The 10,197-nt window shown below is 30.6% G+C and overlaps 1 protein-coding gene across 2 annotated transcripts; it reads left to right on the forward strand.

Annotated features, from left to right (window-relative positions):
- The first annotated feature begins 4,657 nt into the window (after positions 1 to 4,657).
- LOC115716959 (ADP,ATP carrier protein ER-ANT1) lies at positions 4,658 to 10,197 on the forward strand. 2 transcript variants are annotated; one of them, XM_061115894.1, is made up of 7 exons: positions 4,658 to 4,940; positions 5,984 to 6,008; positions 6,095 to 6,137; positions 7,397 to 7,735; positions 7,931 to 8,208; positions 8,721 to 9,092; positions 9,554 to 10,197. In XM_061115894.1, the coding sequence occupies exons 5-7, from the start codon at positions 7,939 to 7,941 to the stop codon at positions 9,863 to 9,865; spliced, it is 954 nt and encodes a 317-aa protein (XP_060971877.1). In that variant the 5' UTR covers positions 4,658 to 4,940; positions 5,984 to 6,008; positions 6,095 to 6,137; positions 7,397 to 7,735; positions 7,931 to 7,938; the 3' UTR covers positions 9,866 to 10,197. The 2 variants fall into 2 exon arrangements, with proteins under 2 accessions (XP_060971877.1, XP_060971878.1); XM_061115895.1 differs by lacking the exon at positions 6,095 to 6,137 and having other exon boundaries at positions 4,717 to 4,940.

A 10,197-nucleotide genomic window follows, 5' to 3' on the forward strand; every position in this document is an offset into this window, starting at 1 on the left:
CAAAATTGATGTCCACCTAGTAGTTTTGAGAGAAAAGAGCTTAGTTCACGTCGTTAAGTCAACCTCACACAAGTGTAAAGTTGACTTGGGGGCAAATGTTTACACCAAGAGTAGCCCTGATGACGTGGACATCAATGTTTGACACATGGAAAGAAAGATGACATCTCAGAGTTGAGTAGTCACGAGTCATAGCTGTTGGAATTATTTTACCAGGATCTAGATTTACTACCATGTATGTTGTTTAACATCCTAATATGAATTTCTAAAACAATGAAATAAACACATATAAAGTATAAGAAACCTTACAGTGGGTGCAGCGGAATTAAATGACTCCTTCCGTTCAGATCTCTAGCCCTTGATTCCTTTCTGTAGCAGAGCATTATCAAGATCTGAACTTGGATCTATTTCTCTCCTTCTTGTTGATTGGATTCTTTACAGTCTTACATACTATGATTGAGGACCAACTTGATGTGTGTGGGCACTTACTCAATCACTAATGTCTGAAATTATTTAGTGAAGAAAGGGTATAGGTTTTGAAATAAAGAAGAAAGAAGAAGGAAGAGGTCTCATCTAGGTTTTTAGCTTTGGAGGCATTAGTTTTGATGAAGAGACCATAGCCTTCCTTTTATACTATCTTCAATAGGGTTAGGGTTGAATTATATGGATTAAAAAAGAATAAAATATTGGACAAAAATAACTTGTTGGCCGTACACTTCAAAGGGCCAATCTCTAGTTACAATTTTGCCACTTTATTTCAACCACTTATTCTTCTTTTCAACAATGCAGTGGTGAGAACATCAAACCTGTCTAACATCCGAATTTTCATCATGATAGAGTATCTGACCACATCAAAATATAACCAGATACGAGTTGGGTCTTATCACCTGCGCACCAGATACGAGCTTCAAACGTAGTTAGCTAGGCAAACAGAAACCTTTCCATGGTGGGTCATATATGCAATGCAGTTCTCCACCTTGTTCGACCAAGAACTTTTGACAACCCCAATTAACAGTCTGCTGCAACAGAACCTTAACCCCTCGTTCCAGAGACGACCTCGACGGACCCCAAGCTTCCTGCTCCTGCTACTACAACCGCCCGACCAACCACGAGAGATCGGTCCAACACCATTGGAGATGGAAACTCCTACAGCCTTTCAAAAGAGAAAAAAAGAAAAGTCCTTTCAATTAGACTTTAGTTTAATCAGTATCAGACCACATCAAAATATAACCAGATCAAATGAGTAAACACCATAAGACTATACGAGTATGACACTACTTTAGGAAAAGATTTTCAAGTTAGACGAGTTTACTTTAGAGCTGCTTCGCGACACTGCTCGGCAACATCATCAAAAATGCATATGGCAATCTCTCTCTCTTCAGTTGTCTTGTCCTTACCCTGTATTTCCGAACAATAAGTAAATCAACAAAAAAAAAAAATATATGTATAATTGGTTCATGAACACAACACGTACTGAAAAATCAATTACAAACACCAGTAAAAGTGGCAGAAGCAAAGATTGGTCACTAAAAGAAACTATATTAGGAAACAAAGCAAAAATCAATCAAGAGAGTTTCATAAAGGAATGAGATTTTCATTCTGTAAATGCTATCCAACCAAATCTCAACCGATTTTCATTTGAAAAATACTATGGTTAGACACAAAGAGATCCTCACCGTCCATTACAGACAATCATGTTTGGTTATTTAGCAAAACTCTCTTTATATTATTTTTAATATTCTTGATTAATAAATATATTAAAGAAGGAAATACATTAGAAAAGTATATAACTCATTCTTTTGTGACTTTCTAACTAATTGAGTTAGCATTCTAAAATATGAATATGGATAAAATAGAACATGATTGAGCCATGTATCCCATAAAAAACAAAATAATATGCCTTCCTCATAGTTTGATGATGGTGAAAAAAATCTATAAAAACAACACCGAATATCCAAGAGAGCTTATTAACTTTGGTTATCCATTATGTAGTTTTAAATCATAGAAGATCATACAGCACAGAATTTACTGCAAAATTTAGCTTATATTTTATAAGAATTATAGGATAAATTTCAATATACAAAATACAAAAGTCGAGACCCAAAAAAACTTAAGCAGACCAAAAATCTTAAGCATACCATAAGTTGAAGAAGCAAAAAAAAATGTAATTGCAGAAAAATTAAGAAAATAGTATACAGAGTAATTCCTCTATAATTTATTAATTTTTTAAATTTTAATTAATATGAAAAAATTGCTAAAAGAGTAACATAAATATATTTTAAATTAGCACTTAGTTCAAGAGGCACTTAGTTGGATAAAGAGGCATAACAAGTCCAATGTCATTTTAGAGACAGATTGTATTTTAGTTGTTCAAGTTATTCTTAGTTCGGTAGCTATGCCTTCTATTTTTGGTCTATATGTTAAAGATTGTCAATTTATTTTATCTTCTTTAAGTAATGTTGCTATTGGTCATGTTAAACGGTCTGCTAACAAAGCTGCGCACTGTATGGCACGTGGTGCTTGTTATTGGTCAGGTCGTCGTTTTACTGAGAGCGATGCTCCTATTGCTCTTCAGGCCTTTGTATTAGCGGATGTTTCTGTCTAATAAAAATTATTTTCATTCAAAAAAATATATATTTAAATTAGCAATCAATTTCGTGGGTTACTTAATTATTTTTTTTTATATAAATTTTAGTTTCATATGAATTTTTGTGAATTTTTCCTGTGTTTGGAAGTAACTATGTAATTACTAGGTAGGGTAATTACTAGGGTAGTAATTACACACTTTAGTAATTACACATATTTTAAAATGCAAGGTGTATTTAGATATAATAAGGTGGTAATTACATATGAATTCCTAATATCTTATTTGGCAAAATAGTGAGTAATTACATAGGAAAACAATATTTTTTAGTAGCTAATATTTAATATGGAAAGTTTTTAGTAATTACACAGTGTAATTACATTCAACTCTCATGGGGGGCCATGAGAATTGGAGAGTGTAATTGAAGCCCCTCAGTTACTTCTAATTACACAGTTAAGTGTAATTACATAGTCAGACAAACATGTCAAATTGTGTAATTACCTCCAATTACACACAAATCCAATTACATTGTGGCTTTCCAAACGCACGTAATAAAGTATAAAAGAAACTAAAATGTTACCTTTTATTTATATCATTTTGACATGTTGGAACCATAAATGTTTTGACCAAATAAAATTTTTGGAATTAAAAATAATCTTATAGTTTCTTTTATATTTTTTTTTTCTTGATAAAAAATATCAAAAGAAGAAGTAACTGATAACTTAAACAAATTGTTTATACCTGCCAACAAATCTCATAGATTACTATAAATTGTTTGTAATTTTACATATAAAAGTTACCATACGATATGTATTCTATATCAATTTATTTTATTGTTTTATATTAAATTTTATATATCTTTGAAAATAACGTAAAAACTGCTATAAAAATAAATAAACTAAAATATAACATAATTGTATATTGATCAATAATATATAGGTTGAAAATGAAATTATAATTTTTAAAGTTAACTACCTAAAATAAGTAACAGAAATATATGAGATAATATCTTTCACAAACTAATTAGTATTTTAGTGTTCTATTTTTGTAATAACATCTCATAATTTTTAAATATATATTTTTTTTTTGGTTTGATTAACAACATATAAAATAAACTAAAATGTTATTTTGATTTTGAATATATGGTTTCAACATTTTTAAATGATGACATTAAAAAAGTAAATTGGAGTGGCACTATTAGACTAATAGTGTAACTGATTTTTTTCCTTTTTAAATGATAAAAATAAATATTAAATAAGGAATAAAAATAGATTGGTTTTATTTAAAAAAAAAAAAAAAAACCAACAACAAAAGAAAGGAAAAAAAAATTGGACCAGGCATAAAAAAAAAAATCAGAAAAAAAAGCTAGAATAATATATTGATCAATATGTGTAATTGGTTGAGTACATTATTTATAGGGGTTTTTTTTATTTTTACATTTCAAACTTCTTTTTTTTTTTTTGCATTTTTATATAATTCTATAAAGAAACTCCTATTGCAACTAGCGCTGCAACTTAAATTGTAACAAAAAATCGTATAGAAACTCCTATTGCAACTAGTACTGCAACGATTTTAGAAACCTAAAAAAAAAATTAAAAAAATAATATAGGGAGTAATTCCCCTTATTTATATCTGGGTATGCGTATTTTTAATAATTAAAATTATTTTTGTTTTTTTTTTATAAATATTTCTAAAAACACGTACATAGATGAAAAGTTTCCTTTCTTAATTATATAGATATAGATAGGGAAATTTACATGATATACTAACTTTTATCATTTTTTTACAAAAATACTGCGAAGCGGTATTTTTTACTTTTTTCCTGTATTTTTTTATAAGTTTCATACTACAGTAGACTGTGTTAAGTTTTCATTGGTGTTCTACTGGTGTTTTACTAGTGTTCTACTGTTGTTTTGAGTTATACTGCTTTGTGTTTTACTGGTGTTTTATAAAAACACAGTATTTTTGAAAAACTTTCCGTGTGACAGTATTTTTGTAAAAGTTAACCCAAATTCCAGTATTTTTTTGTAAGTTTTCCTATAGATATATCTCTCTTTTTAGATTATGTGCCACGAGCAGCAATTTCTGGGAAGTGAACAGCAGTGGACAGCCCAATTGTTATATATTTTTTTTTTTTGCAAGGGAACAGCCCAATAACATAATAACCAGACAACCCAAACTTTATCCTCACTTTCTTGATTTTCGAACCTACCAGTGAACCAGCGGCTGAGGTCCGACTTCAGCCAAAAATCCCAAATAAACGGCCCTAAAGTCCCGGCCAGCCATACTTGGAAGGCAGGCAGCGACAACACCAAGCTTAACTCCATCTTTATTCTTTACCAACCAACGACACCTCACTGTAAGCCATCTCCAATCTCCAAAGTTTTTATCATTTTTTTCTATAAAAACTGTGTCTTTGCTTGTTTCATGATTTAGATATGTTTAATTTGGTTTGCTTGTAGTCTTCATGAAACAGACTAGGTGTGGTCATTATTTAGATTTTGGGTTCTTCATTTTTGGGTTATTTTTTTGGTCGATGAGCAGCTCTATTCTTCAATTGATATGTGTATATATATATATACATGTTAATCTTATTTTATCTCATGATCTCATATTATATATATATATCAAATTTGAAATTAATGGGAAATTTAGGTATATGGGTTGTGATATTTTTTAATGGTATGTGTACATATAAAACACTAATTAAAATGAATGGTGTGTCTGTATAACATATGGTTAAATTAAAGCTGTGACACAATTTGATCCTACTTATGCAGAGCATACACATGCTTAACCTCTCTCTCTCTTTCTCACAATATGAAATATATGATTATTCCCAGCATCTAAGGAATAGATACACACACCTTACCATATTCCCCACACTACATTATAGTAATAAACTGTCTGTATTTTACTTTGAATCTCTCTAGCACTATAGTTTGGCCCACCTGCTCCTCACGGCACCGAACCCAGAAATTTCTTGGCAAAAAACAATACAAACACAATAAACAATATCTTGTTGGTTTCAGTATTTTTTGAAAAGGTGATATAGGCATTTATATATATGTAGGTAAGAGATGTATTATTATTATGTTAATTTGTATAATGAATGTTTTTAATATAATTAATAGTAACTAGGCTGGTATACTATTATTATAATCAGGTAAGTTTTACTAGTCTGGAGAAATATAGGACTTGAAATTTGAAACAAGTATCACTAAAATTAGAAGGCAACTCAGCTTTCATTGTTTTTGATGATGCTGATATAGATATGGCTTCTGAGCTTGCACTTATGGAATTTTATTTAACGTGTACAGTAGTACTACATTTATAGTGCTTTACTTACATCCTTACTTTTGCTATAACATTTTTAATTATTCTATCTTTTATGTTTTTCAGGGAGAAGTTTGTGACCTTCAAGAAGGTATATACGATGAGCTTGTCAAGAAGTTTGAATTTTTTTTTTTTTTTCAGAATACAGAGGATGACATAGTTCAACTTTTACTATAGGTGATGGTCTTATAAATTATAATGAAGCTTTAAATTCAAGAAGGTGAAATTCTAACCTGACACAATAAATATCCCAAATTTATTAAACTTTTGAGAGATAATATTTATCAGCAACGCTTAATGGTACTCCACCAAAAATAACTGTGATCAATATCCATTAAAAAGAGGAAAGTTTTAATCAATATTGTACTGCGAAACAATACTGAAAAACAAAACTACTTAAACAATTAATTAAGAAGATTGGGATTCACCTAATCGAAGATAATTTGTTGATGCAAAACTCAATAATAGTTTTGCCCAGGGTAACCGATCAGTTTAAAAAATGAGCCTTGAAATCAAGCTTATGCAGTGAGAAAGTGAAATAGAATATGTAGGAGAAGAAAGTGGGTTAGGTAATGAAAAAATAGAGATTTAGGGCTCGTTTGGAACGCCGTATTAGATCGTATTGTATTGTATTGTATTATATTGAATTGGATTATATATCACATTTTTATATAATACTGTGTTAAACTTTAATGTATACTAAAATATTTATATTTAGGTGTCCATAAAAGTTAATACCACATATAGTTTTACATAAAAATATTGCATAAAATACAATTTAATATAATACAATACAATACGACCTAATACGGCATTCCAAACGAGCCCTTGGTGGTTAAGGGAGATATTTTTTTTTTTTTTTTTTTTTGATAGAATAGAGGAGTGGAATGTGTGTGAGAAAAAGAATTATATTCTGTGTGCAACACCCCACTAAATTATGTGTACACTTAATATTACATCCAATAATTATTAAGAATTTAAGGGGTGGATGTGTCCAATTTTAGGATGTGAATAACCTTATATACAGTAGATTTTAAGAATACTCTATTCAAGAATAACCTCTAATTTATTATAAAAAAAATGAATTTCCAATTTAGGCCAATTATAAATAAAAATAACTTCTATATTATAATTAGTTATATATTTTTTAGTTCCGTATTAATGAAATATATCTCTATAATAATAATTACATCTTAAAAAAATATATACATATATTTTATAAATTTATTTATGTAGAATTAATAATTTTATATCAAATTATAGTACATGTATAAATATTATATGTACTCGAAAATAATTTTAATATAATATAGTATTAAGAATTGTTTATTGGTATTTTTGTTACATTGATATTTTTTGATATTTTGATTTTTTTTTTTTGAAGTGTAACTCTATTTATTTAAATTGGGAGAAAGCCATGAAATCCTTTTTATGAAATCTGAATCTATTTATTCATCATGTTTGTGGCGGCGTTTTAAGACGTCTCTTTTGGGTGTCCTCAACTGTCTGGAAGACATGGATGAGCTCTCTTGAAGGTCCCAATCTTTGCTTCCCTTAACAATCTTCGCCATTGAAGACTTACCTTTTTACTCTAAATCATCAGGCGTGGTTTTTCGCTCCTCGCTCCATTTTATTTATTCATTTATTCTATTTATGTATGATTATTATTATTATTATTTTCTTCGTGAACCATAATCAATTAATGCTTGTCGAAGTGTCGTCACCAATTGAGGTGGTGGAAGAGTGATTACCAAATATTCTTCTGGCTAAATTAGACACTCGGTTCCATTCTCGGCTATTCAATAATTTAAATATCAGGTAATTGAACACTCTGTAATTCGTTACAGTTCTTTCTTTGATTGGCATTGGTCATGTTAATTTTTAAATTTAATTCGTTTCAATGGAATTTTATTATCTGGGCGCATTCTGTGTTCCATGATTTACAATGTGTATGCGTTTATAGACAAAAAGATTTCAATAATAATACTAATAATAGTTATAAATAATTGGCAGGGTTAGTTATGGCAATGGCAAAGGCAAAGAAATCTGATAAGTTTTCAGTAGATTTCGCCATTGGAGGAGTTGCCGCTGTAATATCAAAGAGTGCAGCGGCCCCCATTGAAAGGGTGAAGCTTTTGTTGCAAAATCAAGGGGAGATGGTCAAAAGAGGACAGCTAAGGACACCGTACATGGGAGTTGGTGATTGCTTTCAACGGGTTTTCAGAGAAGAAGGTTTTTTCTCTTTCTGGAGAGGAAACCAGGCTAATGTCATACGATATTTCCCTACTCAGGTACTTTTTTTTGTTCTGCTGTTTTATTTATATAGTTTCTCCTCTTTAATATGTTTTTTATTCATTGATTATGAATTGTTAGTATGTTTTTAACCTGAATTTTTATGCTTAAAAATCACTACTTGGTATCACATATCATGAACTTGTTTCACGTTGATGACATCTTTCACATAATAAGACATGTGAGATGTTAACTCACTTATAAGACCTTGACTATGATTTACCCCACTCTAATTAGTATTTATTATTTCTTCCATTCTATACTTTGTAGCCTTCTTATCTCTTATTTTCCAAACCATTATCATACTAATGCAACATTAATTTGAGTTTAAGAGCTTCACTGTAGATTCAACATGCTTTCAGGATATTTCTTAGCTGTAACGAATTTCTATAAAAATAAATAGTGTACACCATTGTTCTGCATCTTCATATGTGTTTTTCTTTGTTATGCTTTTGATCTGGCGCATTACAATGCTACCAGCTTTTATCACTAGAATCTTGATTATACGTAGGCTTTCAACTTTGCATTCAAAGGTTACTTCAAAAGCAAATTTGGATGCTCCAAAGAAAAAGACGGATACTTACTGTGGTTCGCTGGAAATTTGGCTTCAGGAAGTGCTGCAGGAGCAACCACTTCTTTATTTCTGTATCATTTAGATTATGCACGAACAAGACTAGGGACTGATGCAAGGGAGCATTCTGTTAATGGTCAGCGTCAGTTCAAAGGGTTAATTGATGTTTACCGTAAAACTTTGTCAAGTGACGGAATAGTAGGTCTATATCGAGGATTTGGAGCTTCAATAATGGGGATTACACTGTACCGAGGCATGTACTTTGGAATATATGACACCATGAAGCCTATCATTTTGGTTGGCCCTTTAGAGGTAATCATTTCTTCTTTGTATTTATTTTTTTCTTTTTAAAGATCTATTATAAATTCAAGAAGGTTTTATTTTGAAACTTTAAAATCTAATCAACTAATGTGAATTTGACTCTGGTACATAAATTGTTGGACACAACCTCTCTAGCACACATCTTTACTGGCTCCCTATGTGAAGTTGTGAACACTGGGTTATAATTCTATTTATACTGTGTTATTCAATTGATTTTGAGCATCTTCTTGAGGTTATACATTAGTTTTCATTTCTATCATGTTCTGATCACAACTATCTTGGACACTTTCATTTTTGAGTTCATTCTTATGTCGCAATTTGTGTGTATTTGTAAATTAACCACATGTGTGTAGCCTGTTTTTATTATGGTCATTCAAATATGTTCTAACGATTTAGAACCCTTGTCAATAATTTCAAATCTCAAGTAATTTTATCTTGTAAATTATCTGCAGGGGAATTTCCTAGCTAGTTTTTTTCTAGGTTGGACTATTACAACAGTCTCTGGGGTGTGTGCATATCCTTTTGACACTCTTCGTAGAAGAATGATGTTGACCTCTGGTCAATCCTCTAAGTATCGCAATGCAGTGCATGCTTTTCGTGAGATTGTTCGCCTTGAAGGTTACATGGCACTGTATCGAGGAGTTACAGCAAATATGCTTCTTGGTGTTGCTGGTGCTGGAGTTCTTGCAGGATACGATCAGCTACACCGGATGGCAGGTAGACATGGTTACTATTTTGAGCCACGACAAACAACTTTGAAGTGAAAGTAGAATCTGGATCCAGTTGCGTACACTAGTATTTAATTTATTTTTTTTCTTTTCTTTTTCAGTTGATTCATACCCTAAAAGGGTAAATCTAAAATCTGTGAAAATACTGATTTGAATCATTTATCTTCCTGATAAGCCAGGGGGAATAACTTACACATGTATATTCTATGTACAGTTGAGACGCACAATCTTTAATCAATCTTACTATTGGTAGGATTGTTGGTACAAAAGCGGTAGTTGAAACATATTCTTTGTCAATTTATTTGTTCTTCTGATTTGAACTGGAGTTATTCTTTGAAGATGGAATATAGTTTTATAATTCATTGTTT

The sequence above is a fragment of the Cannabis sativa genome, chromosome 5, assembly GCF_029168945.1.
Source record: "Cannabis sativa cultivar Pink pepper isolate KNU-18-1 chromosome 5, ASM2916894v1, whole genome shotgun sequence".
Lineage (NCBI taxonomy): Eukaryota > Viridiplantae > Streptophyta > Magnoliopsida > Rosales > Cannabaceae > Cannabis > Cannabis sativa.